This window comes from Castanea sativa, chromosome 10 (genome assembly GCF_040712315.1).
Source record: "Castanea sativa cultivar Marrone di Chiusa Pesio chromosome 10, ASM4071231v1".
NCBI lineage: Eukaryota > Viridiplantae > Streptophyta > Magnoliopsida > Fagales > Fagaceae > Castanea > Castanea sativa.
The window spans coordinates 10772539-10794277 of record NC_134022.1 but is presented as its reverse complement, the minus strand read 5'-3'; the positions used below and the strand labels follow the sequence as shown (position 1 = coordinate 10794277).

The 21739-nt window shown below is 34.5% G+C and overlaps 1 protein-coding gene across 2 annotated transcripts; it reads left to right on the top strand.

Moving 5' to 3' along the window:
- Positions 1 to 7666: 7666 nt before the first annotated feature.
- LOC142613840 (asparagine--tRNA ligase, chloroplastic/mitochondrial) lies at positions 7667 to 20476 on the top strand. Of its 2 annotated transcripts, XM_075786352.1 has the most exons (15): positions 7667 to 8174; positions 8368 to 8436; positions 9438 to 9548; positions 10852 to 10956; positions 11114 to 11251; positions 12036 to 12116; positions 12913 to 12990; positions 13083 to 13151; positions 13247 to 13321; positions 13476 to 13559; positions 13713 to 13799; positions 14783 to 14878; positions 14995 to 15069; positions 19444 to 19570; positions 20187 to 20476. In XM_075786352.1, the coding sequence occupies exons 1-15, from the start codon at positions 7752 to 7754 to the stop codon at positions 20300 to 20302; spliced, it is 1734 nt and encodes a 577-aa protein (XP_075642467.1). In that variant the 5' UTR covers positions 7667 to 7751; the 3' UTR covers positions 20303 to 20476. The 2 variants fall into 2 exon arrangements, with proteins under 2 accessions (XP_075642467.1, XP_075642468.1); XM_075786353.1 differs by lacking the exon at positions 13247 to 13321 and having other exon boundaries at positions 7678 to 8174.
- The last annotated feature ends 1263 nt before the right edge of the window (positions 20477 to 21739 follow it).

Genomic DNA, 21739 nt, shown 5'->3' with positions numbered 1-21739 from the left:
AACCTTTTAACTTCTAAGGGGAGCTCAAAGGGGATCTTCCCCCAATCCCAACCCGTGTCCATCATAAAGTCTTTAACTTCCATATGGTTAGCCTCCCTTGTGATAGGACCCTAAATCAAATCTCTAAGAGAACCTCCATTTGTCCACTTATTTTGCCACACATTCAACCCACTAACCAGCCACCTACTACCCTTATTAAAAGTATCCATACCTTTTTTCATTACAACCTATATGTGAGAACAAGGAAGCCTATTGGCATTGGCAACAACTCTTTTTCTCTTATTACAATGTTTCAGCTTCAGCACTCTAGCCCAAGGGGCCTCCTTTTCAATGTGGAACCGCCAATTAAGCTTAGATAGGAGAGCTATATTCTTGCCCTTCGCTGATTGCAGCCCAAGCCCCCCTTCCTCCTTAGACTTTATCACCTTATCCCAACCAACCCAATGCATCTTCTTGGCCACCTCCAACGATCCCCAAAGGAAATTTCGGTTAACTTTATCTAACCCATCCAAAATTCTGCCAGGCAAATAGGTACATTGCATAACATACGCAGGTATAGCAGCCAAAGAAGCTTGTATAAGAACAGTTTGCCCTGCTAAAGAGAGCATGTTAGCCTTCCAACCCGAAAGTTTTTGTTTCACTCTATCAAGGATGAAATTATACTCCTAAGATGAAGAGCCAGGATGCCCGTAGTTAAACTAGTAAAATAATTTAGTTTTGTAGACAGTAAAATTTTATATAAAAAGTTGTAAAACATTTTACCTACAAAAACTTGGCAAAATATTTTACAAAAACACATGGTGGCTCTCCCCTCTCCCCATCCGGTGGCTAGGTAGCTGATCTAGTGGTCAAAGATGTTCTAGTGGCAGTCACTGACAATCGGTGACCAGAGCCGGTACCGTTCTATTTGCCAATTTCGACAGTTTGACCAACAAACATCTAGCACCAGTGACTTTGGTGGTTTATTTGAAAAGTTTTACATATCACACCAAACACTTAAAAATATTTTATTTTAAAACAAATAAGGCCACACAACACTCATGCATAAGGATTTACATGTAGTGGTAAAGGAATTTCTAATGGCATTATATATTTTTTGTGAAAAATACGTTTTTATTTTGTTCCCTTGTGTTTACAAATTATATTTTGGTTTTTGAGATTTTCAAATTGTTGTGACCTCACCTAAACAATAATGAAAAAAAATTAAGTAGCATTTAAAAAAAATCCATATAAAAAAATGAATAACAAAAAAAAAACTCAATCCCATTTATTTTCTTTCACTTTCTTGCCATTGCTTAACTATTTGGCACCTTATGGGGTTTCAACAAACATCTAGGGTACAAAACTTCAAATCCCCCCACCCCAACGAGATGTTAAAAAAAAAAAAAAAAAAACATATCTGAACCAATAAATATAATACAAATTGATAACATATTCAAATTACAATTAGCTATTGGTAGGACACAGAGTTGTATGTATAATAGTAAGTCTTAATATATTTGTCGTAAACACAATACCAAAAAACAAACAATTGCTCTCAAATGAAATTATTTGGGAGGACATAAACCTGAAACTAGAAACCCATTTCTCCCTAACATCAAAACTCCGCGTCCTTAACGATTTCAATATTAAAGCCAAAACCGACAAAGCGTTTCACTCTTGAAAAAATGTCATTGTATCCGCTTCATGTGGGAGTTTTGGAACGCGGTCGTGGAGCTTGCAACGTTTCTTGTAAAAAAGCCTCAACTTGTGGTGTTGCTTCTCTAACATTGTTGAGACCTCTCTCAAGATTTAAATTTGTTTTGAGATTCAAATTTGTTCTGAGCTTTGAGACATGCCTATTTAAAGAAAATGTTTTCGTTTACTCTTTTTTATTAGAAAATGATACAAATTTTTAAATACATGGCAATGAATTTAGAAATGTAAATAAACCAAGTCGTTCATAAACAACTTAAACTTAGTTCAATAAAACACTCGTTCAATTATTTATAGATAAATTAGATTTGATCCTTAGTTCAATAAAGACTTGTTTAATAAATGAGTTGAGCCCAACAAATAAAAACCATGAACACATACCCATGAATAATAGAGCTTGATAAAATAAAATAAAAAAACAATTCAAGCTTAAGCCCATTTATATAAGTTGGTAATAAGCTTGACGTGAGTTTGAAAAATAAACTTGTGTCCTAAAAGCTTTCAATCAATTGAGAGTTGGGAGAACTGTCCAGCCCAAATGAGCTTAATGTGGACGCCCCCAAAAAGTTTTGAAAATTTTTTCTAGGTTTGGTTGCATATTGGGTGCTTAGTGATGTGACTCTTGTGTGATTGTGTCTCTAGGGTGGGGTACGTGTATGTGAGTCTCTTTTTCTTATTTTTATTTTAGGAGTCGCCACCAAACATTGGTTTTGTTTTGGGTATGATTGGTCACCTAGTGGTCTAATTCATTTTAGGTTACCTAATTAACTACAAAATTTGAAGGGTTCATTAACTAAGGCAAACCAAAATGTCTCAAACCAAAGATCATGGATTCATAAGTTTAGTTACATGTAGGGAATGTATTAGACAAAACACCTATTCGAATATTGTACCTCATTTCAATTTATTTCAAACGTTATCTTTTTATGAAAAAATAGAACACCTGGCATTTTGATCTTTTTTGAAAAGGTTTCTTTTTGCGAAAAATATACATATATACATGTGAGTAAATATTTACATATAGCTAACATGTGAATATCAACTCCAAAGAATATTTACAATCAAGACAAGATATATACATAAGTAACATGTAAGAGAACATTCAAAATAAACACAAAGACATGTGAATAAAATGTTTAATATATACATAACATGTGAATACTAGCTATTATCATCCACATTTTGTTGGACTAATAGCACCTTATTGTCATCCACATTTTCCTCATTTTTATCATGCAAAAAAGATGACAAATGAAGTTCATTAGTGCGAAGTAAAAAAATGATAGGGACAATGTAGGGTATTCAAGAACTCAAGTGAATGAGTCATGAACACAAATCCTTAACTACAACCATTCTAAGAGAAGGCTTAAAATTAAAGTGTATGAAGGAAATTACGACATTAACTTTTATTATTTTAGAAAAGCACATTTTTTTTAAGAAAATGTTTTATTGAGAAGTTTTGAGGAAAAAAGTTCTTATTTTAAAGACCCTTATTTTTTTTATAAAAGAAATCCAACATCGTAAAAGAGGCTATTTTTTTTTTTTTTTTTAATTTCAGATTTTTTTTTTAAAGGGAAGAAGATTTTTGAAACATTTTCTTCAAAAACATTTTTTTTAATGTGGTAAAAACACTTTTTCTTTAAGAGTTTTTTTTTTTTTTTGAGTTTTAAAGGAGGGGAGAAAAAAAATTTCAAAGGGAAATCTAACTTGGTAAAACACTTTTTTCTTGAAGAAACTTTTTTTTTTGGAACATTTTTCTTGGAAAAAACATTTTTTGTGTGATAAAACTATTGAAAACATATCAATTTCGGATTTCCTTTTTTTTTTTTTTTTGGAAAACTCTTTAAAATGAAAGTTTTTTTTTAATATAAAATTCCTTTAAAAAAAACTTCATTTTTTAGAAAGAGGTTGGAATTGATTTTGAAAAACATTTCCTTACAATAGTGTGTAGAGGAATTGTTTTACCCAAACATATTTAATTTATGGCAACATTAATGATGAGAATTGTAAAGAGACAACAATAATAAAGTGCAAAAAATAAATTGCAAGGAAAGTAAAGTGCAGAAATTTAAATGACATTAGAAATAAAGAGCTGAAATTTAAATGATATTAAAAGTAAAGAGCTGAAATATTGTAAAGGTTGATTAAAAAGGTTTTTTTATTATTTATTTTTTATGTTCCTCTCCGTCGAGGACGTTTTTGCAACAGGGGCAAAAAAATGTGAGAATGAGCCAAATCTCCCTTTTGGGTTCTTTGGAAGTGATTATTTGCGAAGAGTCAAGCTCAAAATTCCAAATGTATAATGAACAAAGGCTAATGGTGTTTTAACAAGAGAATCAAAATGCCAATAACAAAAAATGCAAAAAAGTGCATAAAAACAATACGTCTGAAACTTCAACTCACAGTTAGCGAGAAAAAGAAATTGAGAGAGGTTGTGAGGAAGAGAGGGAAGGTTCTCCTGTACCCATATTTCCACCTTCAAGCTTTGGAATTGTGAGAATGTTGGCTGGGTAAATGGACTTTTGCTCTAAAGTTTCAGCTTTGTGGGGAAAACGTAGTTGGCTTTGTTTTAAACTGAATGAAGAGTTTTATAGCAGCTTTTAGGTGTCCTTAATGACTAGTTTTAAGGCTAAAGATGAGGCTTTGGACCTCCCAAGTGCTAAATTGATGTTTGGTTCAGATTTCCTTTAGTTAGGTAAAAGAGTTAACTTGCTTGATGTATAATTTGGGAAATATTTGACTAAGCCCCCATTGGCTCCTCGTTTTTAGGTGCTTTAGACTCTTGGGAGGCTCACCTAAGTAAGGGCTAACAGCTGAAGTTGGCCAACGAGAGCCAACTATTTTTAAAGGGAAAAATGGGTTTGGACAGACACTTTGAGCCATAGTCAGTCAGAGCATAAAAACTATTTTGGGGCGAAAATTTTATATACAAAACCTCCTCCATGAGCCTGAGGTGCTACCGGTGTTCTTTGCTCACTTGGTAGCACGTATGTGTTGGGTTCATGCAAAAGGTCCGAAAGGAACCGATCCATATCTTCCAAACCACATTTCCTCAATTTTCCCAATATGCCGCATGAGCTTGGGCCTTGCTTACACGAATATAATATAATACATGAAATAGGCTCATAATGAGGTCTGGCTCAATTGAGTCGGGCTTGTAGAAAATGTGTGGTGAAAATGGGTATCAACACTCTCAAATAGATTTTAATCTCTTTCAAGAATTATGATTCTTTCATCACAAAGAAATAGGGGTTTTAAGCCATCAAACATTCCTATGAAACATACCCAAATTGTGCTTTATTTGAGGTTTAAAAACTATCTAAGGGGGATAAAATATAAAGTCTTTTCTATTTAGGTGTCTAGGGATAAAATATAAAAACTACACACACACATAAGTGCAATAAAGTAAAGGAGGAGAGAGATTGTGCAAGAAATTAAAGGGATGACATAAATTAAAAGGGAAGTGGGATTGCTTGGAAAATAAAAGGGATGTCATAAATTAAAAAGGGATAGGGGATTGCTTGGAAAATAAAAGGGATGACATGAATTAAAAAGGGAAGGGGATTTACTTGGAAAATAAAAAGGGATGACACAAATTAAAAGCAAGAATAGTAAAAATCCCTAGATGCCTAGGTGGGATGGGATTTCAGCCCCTAAGGGTACTTCCCATGCAAATCCTAGGATATGGTCTAATTCCCATTTAGGAAACAAGCACAATAACACAAACAAACAACAATAATACTTCTAAAAAAAACAATAATATGAACATAAATATAAAGAGAGAGATATATACACAAAAGCACAAGAATATAAAGCAACTATAAACAATAAACAAGATAAAGAGAATGATTTTATATATGGAAATGATGTTTACAAGATAATAAGAGAGGATGAGATGGGTGTAGTTATTAAGGAACTACCCCATCCCTACAAGCTTACCCACAAAAATAAACAAAAATGGATAAGACTTTTTTGTGTGGATTTGAGAGAGAGAGAGAGAGAGAGGGAGAGAGAGAGACTTAAAAAAAAAAAAAATTTATTTATAGGGTTATTTTTCCATAATTTTCTCACCTTTTTTTTTTCCCTTGACTTTCCTCACTTTTTCTCCATATTTTTCTATTTTTCCCTCATGATTTTGTACAAAAATGAGGGGGTATTTATAGGAGAATGAGGGAAATGGGAGGCTTATTACACCTAGCTAGCCTCCCAATCTTGCCACCTCATTGGTCTTATTTCGTCTTTTTTCCAATTTTTGGTCCGATCTCTACGCAATTGTTTATTGGCCTTTCCAAGTGCTATTTTATTCATAATTTATATGCCTGGAAAGCTTTGGGTGTCTAGTTTTCAATGGTCCTAGCCTCACCTAATTTAGAGCTATGGTCTTCAAGATATCACGCTCGGAAGGAAGGTGACGCAGTGTTGAAAAATTCTGTAATGTTTTTCCTTGAAAAATTTGTATCTTTCAATTTGGGGTAGATATTGTCGAGCCATTTTTATGAGAAGTAGCTAAGAACTTGATCATCAAGATGGTTAAGCCGGATTGCTCTAGTTCCTACCCAATCGGTATAGTTTATTGCACAAAGTCGACCCAAAAACTACTTGTTTTTCCTAGAAAAAAAGTGGAGATTATATTAGGGTTTTTGGTATTTTAGTGATATCACATCTGTTTTAACTTTGATTTTGGCCCGTAAAACATCGTTTCAAAGGGAAAAATATGCCCTACAAGATGACTTGTAGGTCCAAAATTCAACGCAATCGGACAGTTATATCAAACAATCAACTTTTTTACCATACCTAATTAGGGTTTTGGCCTTAATTGCCACAAAAGTGGTTTTTAAATGTTATGACCCTTTGATCCAATATCCAACCATGTCGTATTAATTTTTTTCCAATTTTTTTTAGCTTTGAAACTAATAATTGTGCATATTTTTTCAATTTTTTTCAATTTTTGGTCTTTATTTTTATGTGTGAATCGAGGTCAGACAAAATACGGTATTGACACCTAATAATATGCCCAATGTCCTCTTTTTTTTTTCTTTTTTTTTTTATTTATATTAAGCTCAAAAGTTTGATATTGAGTTCAAGTTCAGTTTTGATTGAAGAATCGTGAAGAGCTTAAGCTCTTGGGTTTTTTTGACCAGCTTGAGTTTGAACATTTTCTTTATTTGATAGGAGAGTTTGAACATTATTTATAAGCTTGGTTAGAGTTCAAACCTCAAATTGAGCCTAGACATATAACTTTTTTTGTCCAATTGAGTTCAAACATTAATAGTGACAATTTTCAGCTCATTTCCAACCTAACCTAGATTATTAGATGGGTGGATTTGTGCGTGAGTTCTAGCAAGCTTAACTAGTAAAGTTTTTTATGGTTGAATAAGAGATCTGGGGTTCAATCCTCGCCTATACCAAATAACCGATTGGTGTATTGGTTTGATGATAAAGAGCTATCATTAGGAGCAGATGCCATAAGTTGAAACTATCAAAAAAAATTATTTCTTACTAAAAAATAAAAAAGGTGGGTGGACTTGCGCAACAACACCATGTGGTGAAAATATGGTCCTCCTATAGGACCTTTTTATTTTTAAAAGTATATCAACTAAATTACATTGTTAGCCTTAAAATTAGGGATTGCTTTTTTATTTCCTTTCATTTTATATTCAGTTTTTTATTTTTTTGGAGATGTGTGTTTTGCTTTTGACAAAGTTTAGCTATAAAATTAGTTGTAGTTTTAGGATATAACCTTACTCAATATCTTTTTATTAGTGGTAAATTTTGATAAATCTACCATTTTAACAAATTTTCTTTTTAAATTTTGACAAATCTACCATCTGATTGGCACAAATTTATTTTATTGAGTAAATTAATAACCTTTTACTGCAACAAATTTTGTAACTCAACTTCTTTTTTTCCTTTTTTTTTTTTCTTTTTTTCTTTTTTAGTTTTGCCCATGGAAAAAAAGCAGAAAAAGAATAACACCCGCAAGTCCGCAACGGATATATGCTCTATCGGTTGTGGGCACTAGGAACTTGCAAGACCAAGAAAAAACCCAAAGCTAAATGGCTGCTGCTATTGCACCAGCCACCCCTCTCCGCCTTAAACCCTACTCAGCCCTTCGCTATCTCTCACTCTACACTAAACCAATACCAAAACCAAACCCTTACTCACTCCCCTTCCCGCCATTTCTTCTCCGGCCACCCCCACTTGCCGGCGCCGGAGTGATCCTCCCTCGCCGGAGATTCTTCTCTACTATTGTCTCCGGAGCTCTCCAATCCGGCGAAGCCGTAGAGAAGACAAAGCCGGAATTCTCCGAAAAGTGGAGAGGCGAGGCGGGAGAGAAGATCGGAGAGTTCAGGAAGAAGTTGAGAGTTGCGGATATAAAGCACGGTCCCGATGAAGGATTGGGCCGGGTCGGGCAGACCCTGGTCGTGACGGGCTGGGTCCGGACTCTTCGGGTTCAAAGCAGTGTTACATTCATTGAGGTAATAACAACTGTCATTGTGTAATTTAAGTTATAACCAGAGGCTCTGTTTGGTGCACGGGAAAATTTGGGAAAAGGAAATGAAATCAGAGATGGATTATACTATACTAAGCTGAAGTAATAGTCTTTTTTTTTTTTTTTGAAACTGAATGTATAGTTAATTAATGTGAATACGTGTTAATTGTGCTATATAGGTCAATGATGGTTCCTGCCTTTCAAACATGCAATGTGTGATAGACTCAGATGCTGAAGGTTATGATCAGGTATGTATATGAGCAAAATGCATGTGATTGTATGTGTTTACCTGGATGAAGTTTATAAATTGATTCATTTAGAATTTTTGTCTAAACAGCAATTTGTTAGTATTAATATTTAAATTTGGGAAATGGTAAAAAGGGTAAAAATTCCGAGACAATTATTAGACGAAAAAGAGTACACATCAACATTGTTATTAGATGAATCGGGAAGAATCTTCTTAGTTTATTTAACATCTAGATATATTATATTTCTTTGCTTACTTGATTTACGTATTTTATACAGGGTTTCAGTTTTCTTTTTGTACTTGATTTTTTTTTTCAAAATAAGTTATTGTCATCAGCAAGATTTATATAGCTTGGTTCAATTCATTGATAAAGCAAATAAATATCTACATATTCTGACATAAACATAAAATCACATGAAAAGATTACAAGCTTGCATATTTTTTAGCGAAATTTTAAATGAATAATTTTTGTTATATAACAAGGGAGTAGAGGGATCCAATAGAAGGGTCATATATGGTGTGAGAAGAGGGTGTACACTGTACGATGAATTGAAAAAGAACCCCCCCCCCCCAAAAAAAACTATTCACACTGATAAACAGATGCCAATGAGTATTAGCTCAACTGACACCTCCTCCCCTTGCAAGTGCTAGGTGGTGGGTGAGATCGTGGGTTCAAAACATGCTACGTGTAAAAATATTTGTGAAGTGTTTCTTCAATTAGACTTTGGGTTAAATTTTGAATTTTCAAAGCCTCAATGTGTTCTGAAACTGAATTGCTATTATGACAGCCTGAAAAATGCCTCTTAAAACACTAAAGTTTATTGTTTGTACATAATCTATACTGTGCAAAGCATGTATTCTCCGTTTTTTTTTAAGTTTATTTATGTTGCTAGGGTAAAAAAATTATTTATTAGATATGTGTTTATCCTGATTTATGCATATCATTCCTGGCATATCTAGCTTTCATTATGTCTGTTTTCAAGCTCTGGAGCTAATTGATAGGTCGAAGCTGGATTGATAACAACTTGTGCATCAATATGGGTGCAAGGAACATTGGTGCCCAGCCAAGGTTCAAAGCAAAAGGTGGAATTGAAGGTCAAGAAAATTGTAGTGGTTAGTATTTCTCGTCATTCTTAATTAGGGAAACTGCGGCACCTTTGCAATGTCATAGTGTCATACTACTACACATGCGCTTACTGTGAAATCTTTTGTACTTTTACTTTAAAAACCTGTAATAATTCACAATTTGATATTTAGCATGCCCGTACATTATACGTTTGTGGGTGCATTCATGTGTGTGTGTGTGAAAATCAAAAGAGAAAAAAGGACGGTTAGGATTTGGCTCACATGTTTCTGTCTCCTAAAGCCTTGTACTTTGCTTTTAAGTATAACTCATGATGAAATTTATGTCTTCAGGTAAGGTTAGAAACTTTTCTTATGCTTTGTGGGGTGAGGGGGGGGGGGGGGGGGCGGTCGGTAACTGTTTCATGTGCAGTGTGCCTTGTTGATGGTTCTTTATTTGAAGCATCTGAACATTTGAATCTCCAAAGACTATGCGTCAAAATATTATATTGGGCCCCTGTTGCTCTTATTGTCTTCTTTGTCTGATTGATACATATTTTGGACATATTCGTGGCCATTAGGTTGTTCCTGTTAAATTGTTAATGCTGGATATTCATGTCATGTGAAAATTAGTCCTAGTGTTGCTACATCAAAGAGAAGAATCGATTATATTGAACCTGAATCTAACTAAAAACACTGTTGTCATCTATTTTCCTCCAGCTATGTGTGTTGTGCTTTGGATTAAAAGTTTGGAAAAGCTTTCTGTCATCTTGATGGTGATTTGTTACCTTCGTTTTTCTTTTATTGGATTGGTAAGTTATACATAGTCAGTTGGTTTTGATCCCAGGAACTTACCCACCATCAATTCTTATGGAAGAAGTACCATTTGAGCCAAAGCTCATTGGCATTTCTTGCCTTCATTTTTATATTGAATAAAATGTTTTACCCCATTCTGCCATGCTAATTCTTCTGTGTATCCCACTTGTATTACTTACACATTAATGTACATCCTCTCTGATCTCTGATCATAGCAAAGTGAAGAGGGGAATTTTAAACTTCAGAATAAAGAAAAAAGCAGAGAAGTGGCGACCATCCTTGAAAACAATCTATATGACTGAGAGATTAGGAAAAATTAGGTGTTGGGTAAAACAAATATATTGTATGCTTCTGTCAAGAGCCTTGTAGCTAGTGGCATTGCTTGGTCTCCTTTATGAGAAGAACCAGAGTTTCAATTCCCCCTTCCTGCAGTTATTGTGTGTGTGTGTATATATATATATATATAAGGTAAATTGTATGCTTTTAGGAGCTGCTATGTCAAAAATTTTGCATTGACATATGAATTTCCTGTCTTTAGGTTGGGAAGAGTGATCCTTCCTATCCAATCCAAAAGAAAAGGGTCAGCAGAGAATTTTTGAGAACAAAAGCTCATCTCCGTCCGAGAACAAATACTTTTGGTGCGGTATGGTTTTGCTTCTTGTTTACCATTGTTTGCCATTTTGTAGCAAATGATTTCATGTCGAGTCCTGGCTTTTAGTTTTTTTTTTTCCTTCAAAGCAATGATGTGGCTTTTTTTTTGTTTTGGGTTATCTCTTCTTGTGTATACATGCTGGTTTTAGGTTGCAAGGGTGAGGAATGCATTGGCCTTTGCAACGCATAAATTTTTCCAAGAAAATGGGTTTGTCTGGGTTTCAAGTCCTATTATTACAGCTTCAGATTGTGAAGGAGCGGGTGAGCAGTTTTGTGTAACTACTTTGGTATGCACTGTGGCTTAAAATAGTTTCTCCTATATAGTAATGTTTATTGCATTTTATGTTTATATAAGGCATTATATTTGTTTTTTAAATAAAGTTTATTCTTTTTGTAAAGCTGAAAAAATAAATTCAATATATGCTTTTGGTAATTTGGGACATCCCAGAGGGAGCCCATGGTTCGAACCCGGATTTCCTCTATGGGGAACCGGAGGGGTCTTCTGTGCTTAGCCAAGAGGCTTGTGGACAAGTCAGTATGACCTTAAGTTCAGCTATTCTTAATTTCCCCTCCCTTTATGTTACTCATGATAGGTAACATGAAGCCTGTTTGTCAAGAGGACAATTTCTTCATTTAAGCCTAATTCGTGTACTTTGCTTCCTCATTTACTTGTTTGCTAGCGTCTTTCTGTGGAGACATTGTTTAATAATTTTATACATAGTTAGAATTTTGAATAAAACATCCTGGTGCAATGTATTATTTCAGCCTATTGTATGCAAGCTTAACATGAAGCATGTTTGTCAAGAGGACAATTTCTTATTTTAAGCCTAATTCGTGTACTTTGCTTCCTCATTTGCTAGCATCTTTCTGTGGAGACATTGTTTAATAATTTTATACATAGTTAGAATTTTGAATAAAACATCCTGGTGCAAGGTATTATTTCAGCTTATTGTAAGCAAGACCATTATTTGTTAGGAGTAAAATTTGATCTTATAATGCTGCCATTTCATTTAATTGTGCTCTAAACCTCTCTGTGCTTCTGTAAATATATAATCCTTGTTCAATTAACAGATACCAAGCTCTGGAGAAGTTGTTGATTCTCCTGTGGATGCTGTTCCAAAGACAAAGGATGGGTTAATTGATTGGTCACAGGTGAGTCAGATTCATTTCCAAACTCTTTTCAAGTTACTTGTGAATAGCAATTTAGTGATTTTTGCATGGATTTTTAATTCTTGGTTGTAATGTGTATGGTAACCCGCTCAAATAACCACGTTTGAACTTTGAATCTTCAGGCATTCTTTATATTGTATCATATATTAAGGTGGAAAGGATTTTTTGGTGTTCAAGATTGTCTGTTTTTCTTTCTAAGATTGTAACAAGTGTAACCATTATTTTTGGGAAAATAGTCTATGCAAATATGTGGTCTACTTGTGATGCAGTAAGGAGAACGTAGATCTAGTGTAGATCTTATATGATCCGCCAAAAGTACCACATTTTAAGTAAATTGGCAATTATGGAGAGTTTAGGAAGAAATCCCAGCAATAAAACAAGATTATAGCAATGGGAAGATAATTGGATTGAATTTCAGATAATAGAATATCAATTTCTAGGCTCAAAGAGCCCCAAAATTATTCAGATCTGAAATTTATTAAATTAGATGAGAAATTGCTGCCCAAAATGACTTGAAAGAGACTATTTATATTAGCTTTTAGTTACCCTAGAATCCTAGCCTTTCATATTTCATAGAGAAATTAGATCCTAACCATTCAATTTCATTAAAAGTTTCATTCTAGTGATGCGACTTTTTATTATACTATGACATAATAATAACAAAACATAATGTAGGGAAATAAATTACTAGTCTTGTAATAGCTATGGGCTAGACTAGCTTTAGGCTTAGATGCTCCTGCACTTACTTGATTGATTTTCATGTCATTTTTTGTCTCAGGACTTTTTTGGGAAACCAGCATTTTTGACTGTCTCAGGCCAACTTAATGCTGAAACCTACGCTACTGCTCTTTCTGATGTAAATATTTTCCTCTCATGCTTGTTCTTATTCTTAATATCCATTTGGAAATGAACAAATTATAAATACTTACTATAAATAACTTTGGCCAGGTGTATACATTTGGTCCCACATTTCGAGCAGAAAATTCTAACACATCTAGGCACTTGGCTGAGTTTTGGGTATGTGTTCTTTGTCTTTCATTTCAATGTGGTTCTTCCTGTTTTATGTATATTGGAACAGTATGTATTACAAATTCTTTTTCTCCTTGCTTAAGATGATTGAACCTGAACTTGCATTTGCTGATCTGAATGATGACATGGCTTGTGCAACTGCTTATCTCCAGTACGTAGTATGTTATCTTTCATAACTATTGCCAATTGAACATTATTATTAAATTAGACTATATTCTGGCAAGCTTATGCATGTAGACAGTAGAAAGTTCTTGTATGGCATCCTTCTTGTCGGATTTTAGAGTAACATGTACTTTTATTTTATGCTTGAAGGTGAGATATGTTCTCGAAAATTGCAAGGAAGACATGGATTTTTTCAATACTTGGATCGAGAAAGGAATTGTTGATCGATTGAATGTATGAACTCTAAGTGTAACTTAACTCTTAATCCTTTCCATTGTGTATTCAATCCTTAAACCCCCCGTTTCCTCACTACTTATTTTTCTTATCTGATCTGCACAAATATTATCTCGCGCCCTGATTTTGTGTGAATAATTGTCTGATAAACAGGATGTGGCTGAGAAAGAATTTGTGCAGTTGACTTACACTGATGCAATTGAACTTCTTCTAAGAGCAAATAAGAAGTTTGAATTCCCGGTACTACCTATTAGTCTTGCTATTTAAACTATTCCCATACTATTGCAAATTCACTTAACTGTGTTCAAAGGCAGAAAATTATAGCACTTATCAAAAAAGAAGAAGGGCAGGATATTATATTTTGTAAAGTATTATTGCTCCTGGATGGACTTGTCATGATAAATTTAGAGAATGTTACAAAGCTTATTTGATCAAATCAATTGTATTTTGTTCTCCTTTTTTCACCTCACTAAAGGAAGCAACTTCAATGTCTCAAACTGACTGTTTCTGTATTGATTGTCTTTTAAGTCAGAATTAACTTACTACAAATTTGCAAGGGCTTTTTTTTGTGTGTGTGTGTGTGGATACATTTTAAGTGGGGAAGACATCTCTATTGGAAATACTAGGAAATACCGTTTGACCTAAAATTCGTTGGCTGCAAGGGTAGTCTTTAGTAACTTGTGATTTTTTTTTTTTCTGCTTGTAATATCTGTGCTACTACTGCAACATTTCCTTTTTCCTATCATGTTGAGTTGGAAGATATTTATTTACTATCAAACCTTAAACAGTGATAGAAAGTTGCCATGGACTTATGCTTCAACCAAATTTACTCCTTATGTCTTGCATTATATATAACTTGCTTTATTGTATTACAATAAGAACTTGATATTTGAATCAACGAGTGTGCAGTACTACTTAGCTTCATCATTGGATTGTTACTTTCTGATCTTTGGAAATATGCTGCTTGAGGCATATGAATGATGAAAGACCTCCTCTCTCTCTGAATGCTGAAAGGATCACTCATTGCAGGAGAACCTAGCACAATTTAATAAGATGATGCTTCACAAGGAAAACTTAAGAAGATTATTTATTTAGTTTTATATATTAGTTTTGTTATTTCTCACTACATGGCTTTCACAGTGCTTTAATTATCTGCTGTGTAGTTCTGTATCTTTTATTTCAAATCCTTCTTTTTTATTTTTATTTTTATTTTTTCTTTCCAGGTGAAGTGGGGATGTGATTTGCAGAGTGAGCATGAACGATACATAACTGAAGAGGCATATGGTGGATGCCCTGTTATAATAAGAGACTATCCTAAGGCATTAGCCCTCCCACTTTCTTCCACTCTTTCCTCTTCCACGCTTCACTAGGCAAGCTGAGGTTTATTTCTATGGCTGGGTCTAATACTTTGAAGTTATTTGATGTAAAATCTCAGGAGATTAAAGCATTCTATATGCGGCAAAATGACGATGGAAAGACTGTTGCAGCAATGGATATGTTGGTTCCTCGGGTAATTATTAAATTTCCCATTTTATTCCTATTGTTAATTTAAAAAAAATTAGATTCAGTCTAAAAGTTGTGACTTGCGATTTATCAGTACTTTTTAAATGAGTAGTCTTTCAAGTTTCAAATTTACAAAGAATAGAAGATTGAGGCTTAAATGTTTGATGCTGCTGTACCTGATATGCTGTGTTATTTTTCTAGCAACTGCTACTGCTTCAAGAAAATAATCTTTGTGAATGTACCTTCTAAAATAGAATGTTCTCTCTCTCTCCCCTTAACCAGAAATCTTTTTATTTGTACGAGTCTTTGGATTAGGCATAATACTTCCCGTGCTGTTGAGGGTTGACCCTTTTTACTTTTCTAATAAAATTTCTCTAAATTAAAAAAATACTATACTTCTGCATGTGAAAATAGTATACTCTTGAATTGGTGCTACATGTGCAAGTGTAATGATGAATCGGTTGATCATCTTTTCTTCATTGTCCGTCCGGTTGCAATGGATTTGTGGGCTATGGTGTTCGGTTTGTTTGGAGTGAGCTGGGTTATGCCGCAATCTGTAGTGGGAACTTCTAGCATGTTAGCATGTTGGAAAGGCAGATTTGGTCGTTGTCGAAATGGATTTATATGGTTGATTGTTCCCCATTGCTTATTGTGATGTCTTTGGAGGGAAAGAAATAGTAGGTGCTTTAGAACTTTAATGGATTGGTTGGTTGCTTTGCGGAACCAATCATTTTTATCTTTTCTTGATATTTTAGATTCTTGTAATTTTTGTTCTTGATTGTTTGACCCCTTGTACACTCCCAGTGTACTAGGGTGTTCCTCTTTTGATATCAATAAACTTATTACTTATAAAAAATAAATAAATAAATAAAAATTTCTATTTACTTTGTTGTTAAATGTACACTTCTTTTGCACTTTCAGTACAATGGAACAAGGATCTTTTGCATCTAAGAAGCCTTCCTTAATTATTTTTAGATAATTGAAAAGATAGAGCCGTCTATATTCTAGGATATTGTTATGTTTGAATGTACATGGACTCTCTTTGCCTATCAAAAAAAGTATATGGACTCTCTTTGCACAGGAAAAACAGTATAAGGACTTCTAAAAAATATAGGGACTAGAGATTATTTACTCTCTTTTAAGAATATAATGTACTTTAAAAATGCTAATGGCCTTTGGGGCCAAACGGCACCCTACCCCCTTAAATATTATGGGGTGGTGGATGAGGTTGGGGATGGGGTTCCAATCCCTAAGGTGCATGAGTATTTGCCTAGTAAAAAAAGGTACATTATAAATATTTAGTTTTAAACTATGGAAAAAATGCAACACACCCATTGAACTTATGGTTAAAGTCAAACTGACCCCCTGATATTCTAATTTGAAATTTTAGAACCCTAAGGTATGAGAAATGACCCAATTAGTCCTGTAAAAAATTCTGAGCTGGGCTGGACATGCTGAATAAAATAATTATTTTAAATAAAATTTAGTGAAAAATTCACTTGATTTTTTCCCCTTTCTTTTACTTTTTCTCTTGTTGCCAATCAATCACCAGCATAATCCCACACTGCTGTCGCAACCAAAGCCCTCTCGACACCCACAAGGAAAGCTCAACTACCGTGAGCCTCGACAATCCCATAGAAGTCCATTACCCAATCTTGTCACCATCAATCCAACCCATTCCAAAATCCAAATCAACCCCAACTTTTACCCCATAGTTGAATCTTCAAGGGTTGACTCATTGGTGGGGCCTAGCCATGGCGATTTGGTGTGGGTATGCCCTGCAGTTTTGGTCTGGTGGTAGCAGTAGGATTTTGGGGTTTTTTGCGAATGGGGTTTTCGGCTGATAGAAGTGGAGGTTTGATCTGTTTGGGAAAATGTGGGTGGCATCTTGGTTAACATTTTGGTGGATGGACTGTTGGCTGCATGTAGGTGTTTTGGTTTTGATAGCGGCAATGGTTGTGGTGAGTGGCCGATCCATTGATTTAGGGGGGGATTTTAAGGGGCAGCTAGTTTGCGACTGTTAATGATGGCTTGGGTATGTTTTTGAAAGAATGAAACCACCAGATCTGTCCAGGGATGTGCTGCATATCCTGCTCACTGCTCTATGCTCCTTGATCTAAATTTTGTATGATTGGTTTTGTAGGAGCTTAAAGTGTTAGTTGGATTTGCCTTTCTTTTTTTAGTTGCTTTGAGTGGCAGTATCTCTGTTGGTTTGCTGTGTATCCACTTAGCAAGTTGTATACTTTCTGTCTGGTTTGAGTAAGATGTCTTAATTGGTTTGGCAATTGCCCACTGAGATGAGGAGTGCTCCCATCCTCTATCTTCATTTGGGAAGTGATCAATTTATTATTGTAGTTCACTGGCTGGGTTACATCTGAGGAGACAGAGGTGTGAGATGAAGAGAGAAGAACAGAGCGCTTTCTACATTTTTTTCTGTCTATGTTTAGTGTACCTAATCATGTAGCCAATAGAATATGGAGAAGCTTCAGTGGGATTTCTTGTGGAATGGGAATGGCATGGAGTTTAAATTTCACTTGTTTGATTGGAATACCATGTGCTTCCCAATGAAATACGCAGGTTTAGGAGTGAGGAAGTTAACCACTTGTAATCAAGCCTTGTTGGGCAAGTGGTTATGGTGTTCTGGTATGGAAAATGACCCTTTTTGGAGACCTGTTGTGGGATTAAAGTATGGGGTAGCGTGGGGAGAGTGGACATATTATGTTATTTGAAGGCTGCATGGGTGTTGCCTATGGAAGGGGATTAGGGCAGGTTGGGATAATTTTGCTACCTAAATCTCTTTCAAGGTAGTGGTACAGTCTGTATGGGGATTAAATTTTTGCATGATGTGTGATGCGATGGCTGGCTATAAATTCAGATCTGCATTTGATTGCTGAAAGTAAGGATGCTTATGTGTTTTCCATGGCAGTTGTTGCCAAGGGGGATGGGTCTTGCTATTGGAATATAAGATTTATTTGTATTTTCATGGGAGATTGAGGGGGTGGATTCTCTTATGGATTTGGTATATTCCAAACCTCCCTTTGCTGAACACACTGACTGTGAGATTGCTTCTGAATAGCAATGGTGAATTTAGTGCTCGATCTTATTATGAACATTTGAGAAATTCTAGCAGGAAGATTTTTCCATGGAGATTCCTAAGAAAGTGTCATTCTTTTCAAGGACAACAGTGTTGAATATAATTTTGACTATAGACAATCTTACCTATATACTGTTGGTCATAAGGTCAACTGTGAATCGAGGCATCATCTTCAGCTTCAATGTTCAGTTGCTCAAAATTTTTGGTCCTCTGATTTTTCAGTTTTTGGGATGCAGTGGGTGATTCCTCAAAAAGTGATTGATCATGTATATTGTTGTTGGAGGAAAGGGTTGTATGGGACAAACATGAATGGTATAACATGGATTGTGAACCCTGAGTCTTATGTGGGTGATTTGGAGGTAGTGAAATAGACGAACATTTGAGGTTGGGGAGAAATTTTTTTGTTCACCTTAAGTGTAGTTTTTGCTTGTCATATTTGAGTGGTATACTATGTTGGAGGGGGTTTCTTTTAATATTTTAGTTGAGGTCACAGATCATTTAAGCCTGCGTTTTTAATTCTTTATGGAGCTCTATCTTTTGAGCTTTCTTGATTCTTAATAAAAGATTCTTTGTTACTTATCAGAAAAGAGGAATAAGAAAAGAATTCAAGTTAATTTTTATGAAGTTCTTACTCTAAAATGATTTTTTTTGTTAAAAATGAATCACTTTCTGTCCACCCCAATTAATGGAAGTGAGACAGAATGACCAATTTGGTCATTTCCCCAACCTTAAGGGTTTAAAATTTCATATTAGGTTTGGAGATGGTTAGGCGAGTTTCAACCATAAGGTCGTGAGTGTTTTGCACTTTTCCTGTAAATGATTTAACCATAAAAAAAAAAAAAAAAAAAAAAAAGTGTCTCCATTTAAAGTTGATTGGAGAAGGTGAATTAAGGCTTTATTGATATGTCTTATTAGTCTTCCTCACATTAAAAGTCTCCCTTTATATGATGTATGTTTAGTTGTTTGGGGCTTAAAAATGCTATATGTAAAATCAATCAGTAAGGCAAATAACAGTTTTTAGTACAAACCCATGAATGCTTTAAGAACAGCAAGCAATGTGGTCAAGGCATCCAGGTGATGGCTGGGTGAGGTCTGTACCATGTGATTTTATGTTAGCAATTATATTTTATTCTCTACATCAATCTTGAAATGTGAAAAATAGTGATTGAGCTTAAGCAAGTCTTCTGTCTTTGCTGTGCTTATATGAATTTTGTTGGTGTTATCCTTGTTGAATATCTTTGTTTGAAATTTTTTGTTGTCAGCATTGTTATTGAATATCTTTGTCAGGTTGGTGAACTTATTGGTGGAAGCCAAAGGGAAGAAAGGCTTGAATATTTGGAAACTCGCTTAGATGACTTAAAGCTGGATAAGGATACCTACTGGTGGTATCTTGACTTGCGTCGTTATGGTTCAGGTCAGGAATTCTTCTGTTTAAAATTGAGAAATTCTCTTTATGTTGGTGACTTCGTATATTGATGCACTTCCTCTCTTTAAGTTGAAAATGAAACATAATTCATTCGGGGCAATCTAGAGGTGTGGTTCTGCTAATGGTGGTGGATCCTCTGTCATATTACTGCTATTTGCATGACCTAAAGATTCTCATCTGTGGAAGAACCACATACAAGATTCATTATTTGTGAATGAGAGCAGAAGGGAAAGTGGGTGCATTTGTTTGGCTGCAATAGAAAAATTAAGAGAAGCGTGGGTAGGCTGCTTTATATAATGTTTCTCACTTTGCTGCGGACATACACCTAATGTAGTCCAAATAAGCAAGTGCATATTATTTGGATCACATGGGCAGACAATCTGAGCTCTGATCATAAGAAATCTCAACTAACTAGTGTAGTTGAAAAGTTATTGTAGTTACAGCTCTTATTCATGACTGTGTTGACAGACTTGGATTTTATAGGGTTAAAAAAATGGTTAAAGAAGAATATACGCTATTTCTTTTGAAAAGGTAGTTATGTGATAACCAAGAAATTACTTCTATGCTTTGTTGTAATGGTGTACTTTTATCTCTTGTTTGCCAGTTCCTCATGCGGGATTTGGATTGGGCTTTGAAAGGCTTGTGCAATTTGCTACAGGAATAGAGAATATAAGAGACACAATCCCTTTCCCTCGGACGCCTGGTTCAGCTGAATTTTAATGGTGAAGTTGTGCATTTTTTTTTTTGTTCTCTTATTGTAGTCAACCACAGCATCATTTTTTTACCTGTCCTGCTCCTCATCCCTTTAAGTAAATTCAATTTGAATCACCTTCTGTGTGTAAAACTTATGTGGAAGGCTACCCAAACTATATAGAAAGGCTACCCAAAAAAGAAGATTTAAGCCTGATTTGTTGCTTCCCTTGAAGCAAGAAGCATAACCTTTATGTAAAGAATTAAAATCTGTAAATGATCCATGTTGAAAACCAAAGCTTTTGACCTCCTAGAGACAACAAATTTTAGATACCATTTTGGGTATTTTCGTAATATTTGTATTTATGCTTTTCCATGGAATCCTTGGTCTTTCTCATAGACATCAGAGGGTTGGATTGATCTTTTGTACTTCTATATAGTTATTTGACCGAAGTTCTGTTGATTTATTATTTTATTGCTTACCGGCCTTTTGCTTTCTGTCGTGTGTTCTGATTTATTATTTTATTGCACAATGCAATGTGGTTTATCCATGGTTTTAAAAACCGAACCGAGAATAAAACCGTTTTTTCAAAATTTCCGGTTTTTGACCGGTTTTAAGGTATTTAACCGGACCGGACTGCACCGGTTTTCCCGGTTGAACCGGTCGAACCGGCCGGTCCGGTCCGGTTTTTAAAACTATGGGTTTATCTATACTATTATTTAAGGAGTTTTTTCTGTTTGGATTCCTCATTTTTTAGTTCAAAAATACCTCTATACTCCTATGTTTAAGTGGATATAAAACCAAAGAACAATATGGTAAAAATGCAACTCTAACTCTCACTAAAACATTGTCTAAAAAATAGAACTATTTTCTTGTTAATTTTCAAATTACTTCATCTACTATAAATTAGATTTTCAAAATAAAAATTATATATATATAATAAATAAAAAACAGTTTTTTTTTTTTTTATCTACAAAATAGAACCACTAAAAAAAAACTCATTGCACATGATTTGCGCGTGTGATGAAACTAATACTTTATAGTAGATGCTTTTGTTTTTTTTAATATATTAAACCTGTGTTTACTCTTGTTTGCATTTCACAACCTTTAAGAAATACATTTTACATTTCTTATTTTTTGAAGCAAAAATTAGACATGGCAAAACGGGTCAGAATATTTCACCCGAAAAATACTAAACCCAAGCACGATATTTTTATCCGAAGCAAAAACGCGTTGGTCCATGACCCGACTTGTGTTTTTTGCAGGTCAACTCAACCCAACCCGAACTTCTTTTTTGGGTAAAAATAAAATAAAGACTATTTGTTTAATTGTTTGTTGTGAGCTTTAAGAAAAAAATTGAGACATAACTGCATGCAAATGAATTGAAAGATGAATTGTTAAGTATTCTGTAATGAGTAAAGATTTTTAGATATTAAATAGCAAAGTACATGTCAAAATAATTTGAT